Genomic DNA, 18406 nt, shown 5'->3' with positions numbered 1-18406 from the left:
AACTTTTAGCAATTAAATGTAATTGTACCAAAAATAATTAATTCAGACCATATGCAATCAGGGAGAAAAAGAAAATAAATTTGCTTTTCTAAAAATAGGTCCTAGCAGGTAGGCAGTGTTCTGCTTATCAGAAATATGAGTGGTAGAGAAAGCAACTATTAGGCAACGCCTGCTGCACTGTAATCAGTGTTAAGGAAAGCTGAACAGATTACATTTTGTAATTAAAATGTGTGCTGGCTCACTACCAAATGTCTGGCAATGACCCATAAAATCAGACAAGGCAACATGTAAGAAAGTAAAAAAGTGTCTGAAAATTTGGTAATCTGGCTTCTCAAATGAATACGTTAGCTGGACTTGGACCACTGAAGGAAAAGCTGTTCAGCTATCGTCTCTTAAATCAGACGGGGCTCAAACTATGGCATTGTATGGTTTCTGAAAAAACATTTATTTACTTTTCACATACATTTATGCCTCAGTATGCAATTGTGATAAACATTTGATAAATTAAATGATGAACAAAAAATTTCCTAAGAATGCAGACAAAAGGTGAAAACATTTTCTTTCCTGGAACTTCCAATCTATTTAATCTACCCTACAAAATGACATGATTACCATTTAGAGGACACCATGCAATTTTCAGTTGTAAAAGAAAAGTTCAGATGAGTTTCCTCTCTATGAAACCTTAGATATTTCTTGACAGTTGACATAAAAGCCTGGAATAAAATGGCTTTATGGTTTGTTTCACAGCTTCCACTATAAACTTTTTTTTCTGGCATGAGTTGTTCTTAAGTTCCATGGAAACCAGTAAAGTAATTTGCATTTATGTGTAATTTTTAACCTTTCTATATGAAATTATTCTTAGCATATGCAGATCAAACTGACATTTAAAAATGTATATCTTAAAGATACAGAAAAACTGCTCTGTGTCTGCTCCTTGTTCCCCCTAGAGGGATTGGTAGGTGGATGTGGTTGCCCTTTACTCCTTTGAGGAGTGGTTGATACATTGGAATAGCATCAATATGTTATGGAAGATTGGTAATGTCTTGGAAACCATATTCTTGGTCTATGAGTTTTTTTTTTTTTAACATTGCTAGATTATCTGCTTCTTAAATCCCTGTGATGTACTGGCTGCGGGTGTTGTAGCATTTTATTGTTTGTGTATCAGAGTCACGGTCATGACTATTGTTTGTATGTTAAGTGTTTAATAATGCAATAAAAAGAATAAAAAATATATATATATAAAAAAAAAAAAGATACAGAAAAACTAAAATACAAATTAAAGAATAACTAAAGGTAAAACAGTTTATTTAGTTGTGAATAGAGAGAAGTGGAATTTGAACAGCTGTCAGGTTTTTATTGCTATGTACTATATTTTTGGCAGCTGTCTTTTAGTATTGAGCACTGGAAACTCTAGTGTAACTGCTCAGAATGAATATGTCCCAATTTGAGAAATTGGAGGAATTGTTTAGCACACGTTTAAGAAAATTACACATCTTTTGGCAAAAATAAAGAAAAAAAAAATGACAAGGGGTATAACCCTCCCTTACTCTATCTGAAAAAAGTTTTGCTTTTAGCTCTTTTTTAAGACTGCCATAAACAACTGAATCAGGCAGCTTGGGTGAGGACCACTCCAAAGGTATCAAAAAATGCTTTATTAAGGATCAAAAGTGACACACTGTCTAAAAATTAACCCCATCGTAGGGGAACAGTATACAAAACATGAGAGGATACAGAAAATAAACTGACCACACACAAGACATAAACCCAAAAAGAGAAATCACACATACAAGGCCGGCCTTACACATACACTGGAAGATCAGACCAGCAATAACCGGAGTAAGCTGCATACATTCCAGCCGGGAATGTTTGAATGCTGCTATCTCATCGGTTTGCTGGTCGGCATGCCACAATGATGTAAAATACCTGGTATAATATATAACCAATATATGACGTCACACGCCGGCAACACACTACCCGGAAGAGCCACCGCTGCGTTCCAGCCTCCGTCTAGAGCGTTGTTCGCCTGCAATTTTGAGAACACGCCATCCCCTCGTGGCATGTCGGAGTGGAACATTTAATGTCTGGGCCGTTACTTCAAAATTACCCCAAGGAATTATGCAGATGTCCCTTCATTCAAGACTTCCAGTGCATGGTGAGCATAAGCATTTACAATAAATGGGATAGAGAAAAGGCCGTGACCACCGAGCTGACCCAGCCATACAGTGGATATATGCCAATTAATTCATGGCCGTCACCTGGCCAATGGCACAATTGACCAGTATGGGATACAGCCTATGTTTGGTGTGAGCCCGCGCAGTCTTCCCCATATACTGCGTCTCTCCCTTGCTCCAGCACCCCTACTCACCATTACAGCAAGAGACTCTCTGCCATAGGGGTTCTAAGTTGGCCCGATCATGCAAACCAAACGTTCATTGAGGATTTGAACTTCATCTTTTTCAAGATTCTAGCCATCATCCATGTCAAGGACTGGCTTTATTCACAGTTTATACCAATCGGTGTGCAGACATTCCTCTAGATGCCTCCCTCTTTTCATGGTGGAATCGTGTTGATAATTTAAAGCCTATATGCTTCTCAACCACAGTAGAAGTGTATGGGTTTAGATCTGTATTGCATGGCAACAGTTCACAGTATATTTTGAATTTCAGGGTTGACAAAATTAGAGTTTTAAGTCTGAAGTTCTCAACCTTTTGAACCATTGGTGCAGCTATATTGGTTATATATTATACCAGGTATTTTACATCATTGTGGCATGCCGACCAGCAAACCGATGAGATAGCAGCATTCAAACATTCCCGGCTGGAATGTATGCAGCTTACTCCGGTTATTGCTGGTCTGATCTTCCAGTGTATGTGTAAGGCCGGCCTTGTATGTGTGATTTCTCTTTTTGGGTTTATGTCTTGTGTGTGGTCAGTTTATTTTCTGTATCCTCTCATGTTTTGTATACTGTTCCCCTACGATGGGGTTAATTTTTAGACAGTGTGTCACTTTTGATCCTTAATAAAGCATTTTTTGATTATTCATACTAAGTTGGTCTGAGCATCCCTTTATGCAGCCGTTCTTTAGAGGCTTTTCTTTGGCCCCTTCCATGTTTTATTCCCCAGTTACATTAGGCTGCGGTGGCTCCCCACTTATCATTTGAGACCCTCTTGGATTACCATTGGGTCTACTGACGGGTCTGTGCCCAGGCTAATTAGGACACAGCAGTCTCCAATTTTGGGTGCTCCTCTTATTTGTCCACTCCAAAGGTATACCTAGGAGAGAACAAATGCTTATCGAGAAATTATAGATTGCTGTGTGACCTGGCTGAAAACCTAATTCAGGAGGTAACATGTCTCCAACTGTGTCTAGCTTTGGTTTATAAGCATTTTACCCATAAGCAAATATTTTTGGAGTTTGTTAAAATTGAAAGGATGGGCCAATATTCCGAAGACATTCAATTTGAGAAAGGTCAGCAACTGGGTGTGAAAAGCTCTAAAATCTTCTTAAATATATGCCTTTTATGGGACTTTAGTCATTGCTATGACTAAAGCCCATAAGGGCTGAAGAGCATTTATTTTGTGTTGGATCCTTACTCCTAATGGAAATATAATAAAGAAGATTTTAGAGCCGAACCCCTGGCTGCCAACCTTTCTCAAATTGAATGTCTGATTAACCAGCTTGTGCGGCTGTGGTCTTGGCACAGGTGGAAATCTTCAGCACCATATCTCCTAAAATTTACAAAATAAATCTACACTGTCTAAAAAGCCTTCAAATTATTAATCAAGTACAGGGAATTTTAGAACATACAACAGAAATATTCCTGCACACAAATGCAATTGCAACAAATACTGTGTTTCTAAACCAAGATTACATCAACAACAGCAACAACTACCTTATAAGTAAATCACTCATATAAATCCAACCAGCTCAACCATAATCAGCTTCTTCCAAAAAAAAACTCTTCGGGGTGCAAAATCCACACGCTCCTTCATGTTGCCAAACAATGTTTTTTCCAAAATGATAATCAGCTTCCTTCAAAGTAGAAGTAATAATTCAAAGCTTTTTTCCACCAGGATTTGATAAAGACCCAGGAGGTTGAAACATGTAACACGTGCTATGCTTTTAACCAATGGAATTAGGATTTGATTATATTCTATTAGGAAATATCTACTTTAGTGGTGACTCTCATCCATTGGAAAGTCACATGATTAGCAACTCACTGGAAGGTCTATATGCACTTGTACAATTGGCCTTTAATAAATTCCCCCCAACCTCTTTGACTTCCTCCCATTAAGACAAATACTTTAGACCAGTGGTCCTCAACCCTGGTCCTCAGGGCCCACTAACAGGCCAGGTTTGCAAGATGACTTAAATACATCCCAGGTGATATAATTTGCTGCTCAGTGATTGCAGTACTCTAGTCTGCATCTCCCCAAGGTAATACTTAAAATCTGGCCTGTTAGTGGGCCCTGAGGACCGGAGTTGAGGACCACTGCTTTAGACCAGATCCAGCAATCTTCACTGGTGAACTCATGGTGGCCTCCAGTGGCTGCTTCACATATGGATTTCCCATAGGGAAGAATAGGGTCAACGCGTGCATGTGACACATGAAGCATCTGTTTTTGGGGGAAAAGCTGTACAGCTCTGAGTAGGGCCCCACATTGAACATTGCTGAATCAGGGCAAAGGTAAAAAGGTAAAGTTGGCTACACAGTGAAGTTTGTCCCAGTGAGAGGCAATCAGGGGTTTGGGGAAACATATTAAAGGACAATTGTTCAAAGATACAGTTATCCTTTAAATATGTAATATGTCAGCGGGCACTAATAATAACTTACTCTTTTAAAATATTAGAATCTTGGATGTCAAGCTGACCCTCTGGCTTCAAAACATTATGAGTCACTGGCATTTTCAGGAGGAAATAACAAATGGCAGCCCCTGTAACTGCTCTCTGATGGGTTTCCTTTCAGTAAAAAAAAGAATGGATCACCATGCCAGTCCTTCTCCAGTCACAAAAAGATGATAACAGAAAACAATGACCATACACAGTTCTATTTTCTTTTTTATAGAACACTTTTTTAATATTAACATACCATTTTATTTCTCATATTTGAGATGACAATGTGATTTATTATTACTAATACTAACCATGTATAATAGAGAGCTGACAGAAATTAAGTTGTTATGCAAATTTTCCACAAGAAAATGACATACTAATTTCACCTAGGACTAAACAGTAGGGAACAATAAACCATCAGTCAAATCCCACACTGCATCTCCCTCCGTCTGCAGAAATCAGGGCACATGATGACAGGCTTTATAGATGTACACCAGGGACTGCCTGTGTACAGAAGGAATAATTACAGAACACCGGCCATTTTATTTATAACACCATGCCAACAAAAAAATATGTCACTACTGTTATTGCTGATCCAAGAGTATTCATGTTTTTTTCCTTTCTTAAATTTGTTCTATTAGCTCCACATATCATATTCAATTATTATTATTAAAAAAAAAACAAAAAAAAAATAAAAACCAACCCAGGAATTTAAACTTTATGTAAAACTCCATTTCAGACTACCCAATCCCCCCTTTCGAAAATTATTGGGACACGCAACAAGATGCAAATAGGCAAAGATAATTAAAAACTGTGTAATTTAGGATACGACCAACCTAAAATAGACAACAATCTCTACAATGTATCACAGCAAAGCAAATTAAGCTATTTCAAACATTTTTCTTTATGTGTATACCCATAAAGAGACTACATTAATATACGATATAGAAGTCTTTCTCAAACAGGAATTTTCCTGGGGTTGCTAGTAGGGATCGACCGAACATCGGCAAAGCCGATATATCGGGGGCTGATATGCACTTTCCCTGATATATCGGAATCGGCCACCAAGGTGACCGATATTGCTGATATTTCGGAAAGTGCTTGTACCGGAGTGATGCCTGCAGCTAGAGGCATCACCCCGGTACCGGCGTCCATAGCCGACGGTCGGCTGCCTTGTAATGACAACCAATGCGGCTGAGAAGCCGCTCGGCTGTCATTACAAGGAGTTGGAGGGGACGTCACCCCCCTCCCGCTGCCTTCCGCGGCTCGACCCGGGCAACTAGCCTGCATGGCCACCGAAATTAAGACCCGATCAAACCCGCATTCGGCTCTGATCGGGCCTCCATGTAAAAACCTGGAAGTGATGTCATGATATCACTTCCGGGTACTCTGCGCCAAATTCAAAAAATTACAGCATTCAAAACAGCCAAACTTGGCGTTTTGAATGCTTTTAAGTGCAGAGGAGGGGTTTAGGGTCTTTTAGACCCTCAGATCCCTCCACAAGAGTACTTGTCAAAAGAAAAAAAAAAATATAATGTATGAAAATATCGCCAATATCGGCCGATACCGATATGCATTGGCCAAAATATCGGTATCGGTAATAAAAAACCGATATCGGTCAATCACTAGTTGCTAGGGGTTCCTTGGGCAGTGAGCAATGAAGAATGGATCTTTTACCTACCCTCACCACTAATGCAAGAGGTCACTTCTACACTGCCCACAAATGTTACAGGACACTGCAAATCTTACTGTCTTGGCTTCTTTTCCTGCTCCTCCTCTTTTCCAAGACACGGATGAGCAACTTTGGGGTGGAGGAACTAGACTGGCCTGCACAGAGTCCTGACCTCAATCCGATAGAACACCTTTGAGATGAATTCGAGCGGAGACTGCGACAACATCAGTGCCTGACCTCACAAATTCACTTCTGGAAAAATGGTCAAACATTCCCAGAAGAGTTGAAGCTGTTAAAGCTGCAAAAGGTGGGCTTACTCAATATTTATCCTTACAGACTAAGACGCCATTACTTTTGACAATATAGTGTACTACTTACGCTAATTACTTCCCTCTGTCTAGTAGGCAATTGCTCTGTTCTGCCTGAAGTTTCAGGCTGTGGGCGATCCCTCTGCCACACCACATACAGTGCAGGGCTATTAACCCTACAATGAACTGGAGGAGGCCATGGCTGAGAGCACCTTAAAGGGGTGGTAGCATTGAACTAGTTGCATTCAGTCTGCTGGAGCCAGAAACAAGTTTTACACCTCATCTATGCTCCTCTAGGCTAAATAAGCCATTGACCCTTGCAGTGCAAGGATGGCCTACTGTAAGGGCTCTTTCACACGGCCTCTCTGATTTCTTCTTCCGCTGCGGCACTTTTTTTTTTTTTTTTTCCACGGACACGGAAGACACTCTCCGTATGTCTGCATATCATCCCATCTGTTTGCGGATGATATACGGACATAATGTATGTCTATGGGATTGCGGATGTCAGCGGATGACACCGCTGACATCCAATTTTGCATCCGTTCCCTTTTTTTAAAGGAACAAAAATAGGGTTCTGTTCCGTTCCACAAAACGGAACAGAACTGAAAGGACATAAATCGGATGTCAGCGGATGGTCATCCACTGACATCCGCAATGCCATTGACATGCATTATGTCCGTATATCACCCGCAAACGGATGGGGTGATATACAGACATACGGAACGCCCGTGTGAAAGAGCCCTAAGGGTTGATTTTATCTAATCGCCAGAGTTCAGCTTTAAGGAGTAAATTAAATTCACACCATGGTTAATGTGTCAGTAAAATTATATATTCAGCCTAAGCATCTATAAAGTTTTTATTTTCTGGAGTAGAACAGACTTTAGGCTGGTTCACACCAGGATCACACAGGAACGTGTGCTTTCATTTAAATGGGCTGCAAAATGCAATGGACCTTGCAAAAAGTAGTGCCAAACCCAATGGTACTGTAGTTCCACGCAGTTTGGTGCCCGAATACACCCTGCATTTGTGATCTGTGCTTGGGCTGCCATTAACAATACACTGGCGCCTATATGAAGATTGCAAGGGCAGCGTATTTGAAGGTGGTGAAACATTCACCACGTTTTGGTGTTAACCAGCCCTTTACGACTTGATGACTTTCATTTTTTTCTCAGATTATTTCTCTTTCATTTGTGGCTCCACAGTTCACACACAAGGCAGAGCAACACAGATAAAAAATATAAAACATTTTTGAAAACACTGGATGTTCAACCACTGCCAACTTATGACAAATTAATGGTATAATAGAGTTTACTGGCTTCTAATTGGCATTTAGCCATACAATGGATAATGTGGGTTCCTACTACTGTGGCTGTGTAGTACTGACTTCTGTTCTGGCTATATAAGGGGCCAAAATTCACTCCATAAATACAAGCAATTGGTTATATACTATTGGAATTTAGCAAGACAGGGAGTTTCGCTCACACTAGGACTTTTCCTAATAGGCTTGGGAGAGGCTCCACACTGCCTACACCAGAACAATGTGTGGGAAAGGCGGGTTCCGTGCACATTTCCTGCACTACGTTTAATGTACATTGCCTTTGCGATCTGTTGCAGGTGCCAACACATTGTTAATGGCAACCCAAATGCAGATCACATGGTACACAAGTGCCATACAACTTAGTGTGATGCGTTTTTCAAAGGTAGTGCATGAACTACTTTTGTGTGATTTGCAGCCTTCTCAAATGAATGGGCTGCAAAATCACACTGCATGGGGAATGCACAGGAATCGCACAGGAATGCGGTGCGATTTTGGTGTGAACTTGTCCTAAAAGAAGTTTCTTTTTTCAAAGCTGAACAGTGTTATTTAATCTACTGGGGACACTTGAATGTATGAGAAATTATATTGGAAAGGTGAACTAACCATTTAATGGTCACTTAGGCCAACTGGATTCCAGTAAAAAAAATGTTACAATGAACATTAACCTTTTGATCTTTTCGGTCACTTTCCCTGTAAACATATCAATGAGGGCATTACAACACCATTGTTTATTTGCTTATTTGTTTGTTCTTTTTATATATTCCCAAGGGTAGAGCTCTGTAATTCACTTTGAATTAACATCCATAAAAAGATGTCCTTGCATTCTAAGAATTAGGACACAAAGCTTTGTAAAGAAAATGACACATCCAGGACACAGATTTAAAGTAACAAATGAAAAGTGCATTCCAGGAGAAGAAACAAATACCAAGCCTAAAGTCATAACAGTCCCAGTATGAGATGGGAAAGAGGGGAATTGTTTAACACACATATTTAAAAAAATTACACATCTTTAGCCATGAATAATTAATGCATAGTGGTGGAGAGTTACTAAAACTGGAGCATACACAGTCTGGTGCAGCTGTGCATAGTAACCAATAAGCTTCTAGCTTGTTCAATTAAGCTTTGACAATAAAACCTGGAAGTTGATTGGGTACTATGCAAGGCTGCACCAGATTTTGCATGCTCTAGTTTTAGTAAACCTCGCCCCAATGGGTTCATATCCATATATTTGCAGATAACCATGTGGTCATAATCGGCAAAAGAAAAAATAGACACCGCAAAAAAATAAGTCAACTGTCGTTTTTTCATATTTACCTTTATAACGGCTTTTGAAAATAGGCAATGTAACTATTTAGAAGGTGGTGTACAGTATATAGCATTTCAAACTTTATTGCCATATTGGCAAACCATTTTTTTTTCCAAGTAACCTAAAAGAAAGTCAGCAGCACCTAAAAGAAAAAGGTGAATACTTACTTTTCTGGTACAGTAGTTGGAGTGTAAAATCTTTGTTTTTGTAGAGATAGAAAAGTCACAGGTATCTGATACTTTCAGGTGTGTAATATAGGATGACCCTGCTGCCCACTGAGGTTCCTCCCTCCAACTGCTACAACACTACTTTATCCTGTAGTGAAGTAGTGGCTGGCAGAAGAAACCATAGCGACAGGCAGGGGCCACCCTATCTGATCCAAACACCCCAAAATTCACCATATGCTATCAAAGGAGCCTTTCACAGACATTGCAGTTTTTAATAACTTGTGTGACTTTTAAACCTCTGACGTCGTACCAGGTAATATCAAAAAGTTTCAAGTTTTGTAACATCAGATGGCAGCACAAGGCTGCACGCACAGTCATAGGGAGCACCGACCTTCACCTGACACAAGTCAGTGTGCCAAAAGACGAGGTCCTATGTACATCGGGAGCTGTGCAACAGGTGCTATTCTGACCACGTGTGTTACCACGTCTGCTATTTCATCATGGACAGCAATGATATCAATGATGACAACAACGGTGATGCTGCAATGAGTCGTTCGAGGTGTTCTGAGTGGCATGCGCTCTTCAAGAGCAGAAGAATATCACTGGAAGACAAGAGATCAGAAAGACCATCAACTAGCTAAACCCCTGAAAATGTCGAAACCATTCAGCAACTTGTGCATGATGATCATCGAACAACCTTCTGAAAGACCTTCAACTAGCTCAATCCCTGAAAATGTCGAAACCAGTCAGCAACTTGTGCATGATGATCATCCAACAACAATCACGCGTGCCACTCAAAACAATCATTGCAGCATTGCTGTAAACTTGCAGAATCATGTCAAACATCTCTGTGGCAGATTTGCCCAGTTTCATGCAGAATTTTTATGTTTGCTCATGTGTGCTAACTTGCTGTCCATGATGGACGTGGTAACACACGTGGTCAGAATAGCACCATTTGCACAGCTGGCACAGCCCAATCTACACAGGACAATGTCTTTTGGCACACTGACTTACGAAGGTAGGTGTTCCCTGTGACTGTGTGTGCAGCCTTGTGCTGCCATCTGTCTCGAAAATTTTGATACCACCTCATATAGCATACAAAGAAAACATGTGACAAACTGCATGACTCAACACTGATCCAGTTCTATTTATCATGTAGCAAGGATAGATTGGATTTTCGAATTCGTTACCTATGACTTTGAATAGATCAACATGAATCCGAACTAGCTTTTGATTTGGAAATCAGAATTACCATGTCAAACAGTGAATAAAGCATCCATCAAAATAAATAGATTTTTCGTAAAGCCAATGGGTAGAGATTTAAGTTGGCCATACCTGGATCGGAATTTCAATCCACGTATGGCTGTTTCAATAAGAAGTCGATATTTTGACTGACTTTTCATGAAGGGGTTTGTTGGAAAATTTCCGCTCGATCAGTGCATGCAGCCAATGGGCGTGGAGCCTGGGAGTAAAGCTGGTCAAACATGGATCAAAATTTGTCCGGTTCAGCAGGAACCAGACAGACTTCAATCCATGTATGTTGATTCTAATTCATAGGTATTTAATATATGGGCTGCAGTGCTGATCAAGGCATTCTGATAGTGGTAAAGTTCCACTTTCAGAATACAATGGCACAGTGGGAATGATTTGGTTCATTTTTTTTTTTTTCATTCATCTGTCTAGCTGAACACAAAAACTGTGTAATGTATGGCCGGCTTACCTAACCCTTGTGCCCCATTTATAATGTGGCAGTTTGGTCTTCACAAATTTGCATTACAGCCCCCAAACTTTGAGACTATGAAGCAAGCAAAGTAGCATTTATAATGGGGGAAAAAAGGCAAGAGAAGGAGCACCTGGATGAGTGACCTGTCAAACTCATGTGACCGGCCTCTCCTTTAACCAAGGATACCTCAGGAATTAAGAATGTTGTGTCCAGTAAGGATGCTAACAGAGGCAATAATGTGACAATAAAGTAGAGTCCATAAAAGTAGAGCCTTACCAACATAACGATGTTCATACACATTTTTGATTGACATCATCCCCGACAATGCAAAGACATAAGTTTAGTGCAATTATAGGTTTAGCTTCTCATTGTAATGCAATATGTTCTAATTAAGAATGTCTTGTGGGCTTCCCAAGGACACGGGGCATTTAGCAGCTATGACCTCTACAACTCCTTTTTCCTGCCACTGTCATTGTGACCATTATCAATGACACAGACTCTTGAATAATGTTAAGTGAGTTTGCAAAAAAATAGCAGGAAAGCAATAAATGTATTTGTTTAAAAATAACATTTTTAAATATGAATAACTGTGCACTGGATCTGCCTGTTTAAAGCTAACCCAACTTTGGTTGACCAATTTTGGGCTAGAACTTTAGGCTTCATGCACACTGGACATTTATTCTTCTGCTTCACTGGGTGTTTTTCCTGTTTCTAAACACCTCTGCATATTAGCCAATGTGTTCATGCATACATTGCTTTTAGAGGAGTTTCAAGGCAGGGGCGATTAGAGCCAAAAAAAAAATAAAAACACTGCCAGAGTGTCCAGGAGCAGCAGCATTTTGGCAGAACAAGGACTGACGTGTGTCTAAACGCGCATTAGCGCTAAGTGCGCTTAGAACTTGAGCTTGAATTAATTTTAATGGGCAGAATAAATTATTATTCTGAACAATAAATTAAAGAAGTAAAGCCCATTTGTTTATGTTGCACCTACAGGTAAGCCTATACTAAGGCTTACCTATAGGAACTGTAAATATCTACTAAACATGCACCATTTAGGCGATATTTACTTGTGTAGCAGCCACCCACGTCAACCGAACAAGCGCTCTAAAAAAAAAAAAAAAAGCATACCCGTGCTGCTCCTTCACATCTCTGTGCCATAAACCATGATGTGACCCCAGCTTGGCCATTCAAAGACGCCCCCAAGTCCCCAAGTCTGGAAGGAAGACTGGGTAAAGATGGAAGCCCTGTCAGAAGTGACAGCACACCGCTGAAGGGCTTCTTTTTAAGGTAAGATTCGCATAATGTTCTAGTATGTGATGCATTGTCTTGCAGGGGAAAAGTTTTTTTTTTTTAAATTTTCCACTTTACTACCGCTTTAACGCCCAAACGCTTGACATGGCTAAATGCTCCTAAAAGTGTTGAGTGTTTTTTCTGCCAAAATGCTGCTGTCAGGAGGAGAGATAAACAATTGCCCAGTATGCATGAAGCCTTATTGTCAGTTTTTTATTTTGCAACAATACAAACTGCCCAATCACTCTATAACTGATGTTATGCAACTATGCATGAATATTAGTGATTTTCCTTGGAATTTGTTCATATGATCAATTTCTTTCAAAAAGGATAAAAAGGGTATAGTGCTCACTAGAACCTTTTTTGTACTCTAAATGGCAGAAAACAGTTCCTATAGTTGACTTATCACAGATGCCCATTTTAAATGTTACTGGAAAAAAATCAGAAATATAATTGATTTGGAGCATCATGGTATTGTGAATGATCATTCAAATAATTGAGCAACTAAAATTTGATCAGAACATAAACCAAATAAAAAGCAATGGGGTTGAATTACTAAAGACAAATAGACAGTGCACTTTCCAAGGTGTAGTTACACTCATTTTCCCCAAAGCTTAGTGAATGTGATTAAGCTCTGCTTATTTTCATCATTCAATAACATGCAAGCAAAATGCTGTTTTTTTTTTCTTGCCCCTGATTGGGTATTTTTTACAACTTGAATTTACTAAGCTCTAGGAAAAATGAGTTCAACTGCATTTGCAAAGCGCACTATCTATTTGCCTTTAGTAAATCAACCCCAATGTGTTCCAAAGCAGGAGATTGATCACATGTGATTATATTGCACCATCTGGCAACTGAATGTACTCTAACCAATGGCAATAATTAATATCTAAGAACACGGGCCATTAACAAAGCGCCTAGGAGGCTCTGCTGAAAGGCCTTGGTCACCTCTGACTCAAGATCACTGTATAGTTATCACAGCCCCACCTCTTAACTAGGCCGCTGAAATGAGTGAAAATTATCTGGATGTAGGATTGTGGCAAGAATTTTTTAAGCCAGAGCCAGCAAATAAGGCCTATGTTGCTGGAAGGGCCAACCCTTTGCAAGGCCCAAAGTTAAAGTGTATGTACAGCCAAAACATTTTAAACGTTTTGTATAGAATAGGTAAGGGGAAAACTCCTTCCAGATTATTTTTTACTATGTGCGTCTTCCTGGGAAGATTTACCTGTCTTGAAGATGCAACAGTAAGCCCCCATTCACATTGGTGCGGCGTTGAAATTGCGCTACTTCAGCGTGATTTCAAAGCCGCACATCAGTGCGATTTGTACATCCGATTTCAAGGTGGCTTGCGTGTCGCGACTTCTTACTTTTGAAGAGTAAACTCTTCTTTTTTGGTTTAAGATTAGCATGCGAGAAAAAAAAAGGAATGATCATTGATAATCTCATTGTATGTACCTGGCATTAGACAGTTTGTATTCCTACTGAAAGATTTATCTTCACCTTCTCATTACAACTCTAAAATGTATGATTTTCCTTATTTTCTGTCTCCATGACAATAGTCACCAATGCAAACAGAGATGGTTATTTCTCCCAGTAGGGACACAGACAGCAGAAAAAAACCTTGGCAGAGGGTCTAACCCCCTTTCACTATCCAAAACAAAAAAGCTTTTGCCATTACACACACCTGAAGCCTCAGAACAGACATTTCTCTGTAATAATAATCAAACTAATGCCCCGTACACACGTTCCGATTATCGTACGATAATCGTACGACTAAAGTTTCGCAATTGTTGTATGTTACTAAAATCGAAAGCAACTCTGCCTAAAAACCATCCGACTTTCTTCGTACGATTCACTGACCAAGTGTATTTTTCATAGCTACGTAACGGAAGTGATGTATATACGTCTGACCACTGCGGAATATCTTACTGTTTCCGATCATGCGTGGTATTTGTCGATCGACTTTTAGCGTACGAATACTGTACTGACGAAACGATTATCGTTCGAGAAGATGTCGTACGACAGAAGTTTTCAGGTTTGTCCCTTCGGATTTTGTTGGACCAACTGTCGTGATCGGCTGTCGAAAGCTGTGTACTAACGATCCGATTATCGTGAGACTAGGTCGAAAGCGAGGTTTGTCGTATGATAATCTGAACGTGTGTACGGGGCATAAGGCAGGCCATACATTATACATTTTGTTTATTCAATTTCCTTTAGATTTACCTTCATCTATGTAGTTCAAGGGCCTGCCTGACTGCGTACAAATCTAATGTGTTTAGGTTTGACCTCATATTATATGGTTTTGGTACATCTAAAGCTCCGTACACACGCACAGATTGTTGGCCAACTGATCGGCCAAATTTTGTCCAGTGTTGTTTGTTGGTTGAAATGTGCTCTAGACTTGCACTGGACTTTTGTTGGCCAACAAAAACCAACTTCAGAAGTGATGTCATGTTCTGGTTGACTTTCAGTGTGTTTTTTCTTCTCTGAGCATGCCCAGTCTTGCTCATCTGATTTTTGTCTGCCGAAATCTGTACTGACTGAGGAACAATCGACCGTTCTGTTGTTGGCCAACAAAAATTTTATAGCATGCACACCAGATTTTTTTCGGCCGAAAATTCGCAGTTGGTTGTCGGAAGCATCATACTAACAAGCCTACAATCGGCAGATCGGACGTTGGCCAACAATTTACGGCCAACAATCTGTGTGTGTGTACGGGGCTTTAAGGAAAATTTTACAAGAACATTGTATAATGTATGGTCATCCTTAATGGTATGTTCAAATATGAAACCTTTTTAGTGCTTTCGCATACATAGAAATAAAATCAACACATGTATTGTTAAAGGTGGGAACTCCTAGATTTTTAGAATTCACATGAATAATTCATTTCTAGGCTGGGAAGCTCCGCCTAATATATTGAACCACAACAGGGACCACAGAATACCTAATAATAAAATACCTCTGATCACAGTGTTAATGTACTAATATGTAATCAGGTAGAACACATAGGTGAGCCTACGTAAATCACCAGATCATTTTTCAGACATTTCCTAAATTCCATATCTGGGTAGCCTGTCGAGATCACCAGCAACCAACAAGTATGCTGCTACTGCAATGCATAAAATGGTATATAACCCTGCAATGCTTTGCAGCTTACATAGCAAAACACAAAGTACGAAGACTGATGAGATCAAAAAAATAACAGCAGTGATTATAATAATCACAGATTTAGTGGAGTTCGGTGCTGCAGAAAAAAAAAAAACAGCATCAATAATTGACTGCAGAAGCATCATTTATTTAGTAAGATTCTGGAACAACTGAACATTATGTACAGCTGCTTGAACAGGCACAGTCACAGCTCAATCTTATACCTGTCTCAAGATCTCAAAGTAGACATCGAATTTTCTGATTTGGGGATATACAGTATGTGTGCTTGTCTTTATATATATATATATATATATATATATATATATATCTCAAGATCTCAAAGTAGACATTTTCTGATTTGGAGGTATGTGTGTTTGTCTGTATATATAGATATATGTCTCACGATCTCAAAGTAGACATAGATTTTCTGATTTGGAGGTATGTGTGTTTGTCTGTATATATATATATATATATATATATATATATATATATCTCAAGATCTCAAAGTAGACATAGATTTTATGATTTGGAGATATACCGTATGTGTGTTTGTCTGTATATATATATATATATATATATATATATATATATATACACCTGTCTCAAGATCTCAAAGCAGACACTGCTTTATTGATTGTGGGATATATAGTGTGTGTGTGTGGATATATATATATGTCTACGCATGCACAGATGTGTGTTCTTGAACATACCAGCAGAGAAAGGCATACAGAATAAGTCCCAGAATGCAGGGCCAGTGTATCTAAAGGGAAGGGATAACAATTAGTATGGGAAAGGAGAAGATTTTCGGGCAGAGTTGTAAAAGGTTGTCGTGGAAATAGCACAAGCCACACCTGTATCTGCATTCTCTGTATTCGATGCTGTGCTATGCTGTCCCCACAGCTGTTGGGAATGGCATGGTACCCAGCTGATATGATCAAACATGAGGAAGGTGGGGTCTGCACACAGGATTCACTGATGCAGGGAAACTCTGCATCTCTGTGTAATGAAGGAGGATTATTACAGTCAGCAACAGCCTTCCACAGCCATGGAATATAGATGTCCTTGTTATGATAGCGCGCTATGCCTACTTAATTACACGGACAGCAATTATTTCTATTCAAATGAATAAGGATTAATGATATGATGGAAAGCCAATGAGATATGAGCTGAGCAACAAAAGACGGATTAGAAAAACAGGCATAACATTCCAGTGACAAGAAGAATGACACCAGTGCCCCATGATAATCAGATGCATATCTGTAATGATCATGAACTGAATGGACAGAGTACAGTCCTCATACCTTACGTTTTCGATCTAGGCGATCCCTAGGGATCTTACGCCTTTTCCTTTCCCTTTCCCTTTCTTTCTCTCTCTCCTCAATGATGGGCAATTCCAGCTCTCGTACTTTTTTAATGGAAGCAGCACCATGAGCCATTTTGAGAAGGAAAATACCAGCTTCAAGGACTCAGCTCCCTCCACAGATATAAAAAATCGAGGTTTTTTTTTTTTTATGCTCCCACTAAGTCTATGTGGCCGTCAGCCAGAATTTTCCACTGTAATCCTCCAATCCACAGACAAATTACAGCTTGTGTCCATATGCTGCAGGACCCATCAGCCGAGAGAGAGCATTGCACTGCCCACAGAGCTCAGAAACAGTTACCACTAACGCACAGCCAGGGTCAACCAGCAGATACATAAAAAGGAAGAAAAGGCGAAGATCACAGAACGTGACCATTCAGACTGGCACCATCCCAGAATTTCATTGACTGTATGTAAAGGCAAGCTTCAGTCCATCCTTTAACTCCTCAGCAAACCAGAAAGGTCTTCTGGGACCTTTCAGCACAGCCTGCGTCCTCTGACTACAGCCAGGAAGAGGCCACCTCTGTGAAGTCAGTAGGGGAGGAAGAGCTCTTTTATATTCCACAAGCACCTCATCGAAGAGTAAGAATAAAAATGGTGCAGTCTGCCTTAATGACTTGCTGCTGCTGCTGCTGCTGTTGCTGCTAGGACTGCCTTGGATTGAACACATGACTTGTTTCCTTCCCTCTGCCCTTATGCTTCTAGTTTCTATTTAATTACATTATTGCAGCTCGAATGTGAAGCAGGTCTGGCTATGCCTCGTCCACCTGCTTTTGACTAGCACCCTTCACATGCATGAACGAACAAGCAATAACAGTCTTCGGAATATTCATATCCTCATGTGTAGCAAGTCGCTGGCAAGCAAGCGTGAGCCTGCATACAGTAACCAGAGAACAGGCAGCCTAAATACTCCTGCTGGGAGCACATTTCAATCACAGTCCGGAGGAATCCACATCAATATCTTCAGCTCTTCTGTCATCTGGATGCACAGTATAATCGTCTATATTGCTTTTGTGTTTTATTATTATTTATCATTATCATTTTTAGGGTTTTTAATGAATTTTTTCTCTTTAGGACCCCGTAGGACTCATTTGCACTTGATAAAAAAAAAAAAACTGCAAAAATACATGTATCTTTTATATGACTAAACAGCAACTAATGATAAACTTTTATTTTCAAACATCTACTGCAGGGTTTCTCAACCAGGGTTCCGTGGAACTCCAGGGTTCCTCCTTAGGTTGGTAGGGGTTCCTTGAGCAATGGGCAATTTCTGCCCATTGAC

General features: G+C 39.8%; 1 protein-coding gene across 1 annotated transcript in view; it reads right to left on the bottom strand.

Annotated features, from left to right (window-relative positions):
* Window positions 1-18004, bottom strand: part of ANK2 (ankyrin 2) — a 302460-nt gene extending 284456 nt beyond the window's left edge. The window contains exon 1 of the mRNA XM_082254226.1: window positions 17066-18004. Coding sequence (XP_082110352.1) covers window positions 17066-17200 — 135 coding nt within the window. The 5' untranslated portion in view covers window positions 17201-18004. The remainder of the gene's footprint in view (window positions 1-17065) is intronic.
* Between the last annotated feature and the right edge of the window lie 402 nt (window positions 18005-18406).

This window comes from Pelophylax lessonae, assembly GCF_965119305.1.
Source record: "Pelophylax lessonae genome assembly, chromosome: 1".
NCBI classification, from domain to species: domain Eukaryota; kingdom Metazoa; phylum Chordata; class Amphibia; order Anura; family Ranidae; genus Pelophylax; species Pelophylax lessonae.
Note: the sequence above shows the minus strand (reverse complement) of the source record. Positions and strands in the feature narration are given on the sequence as shown.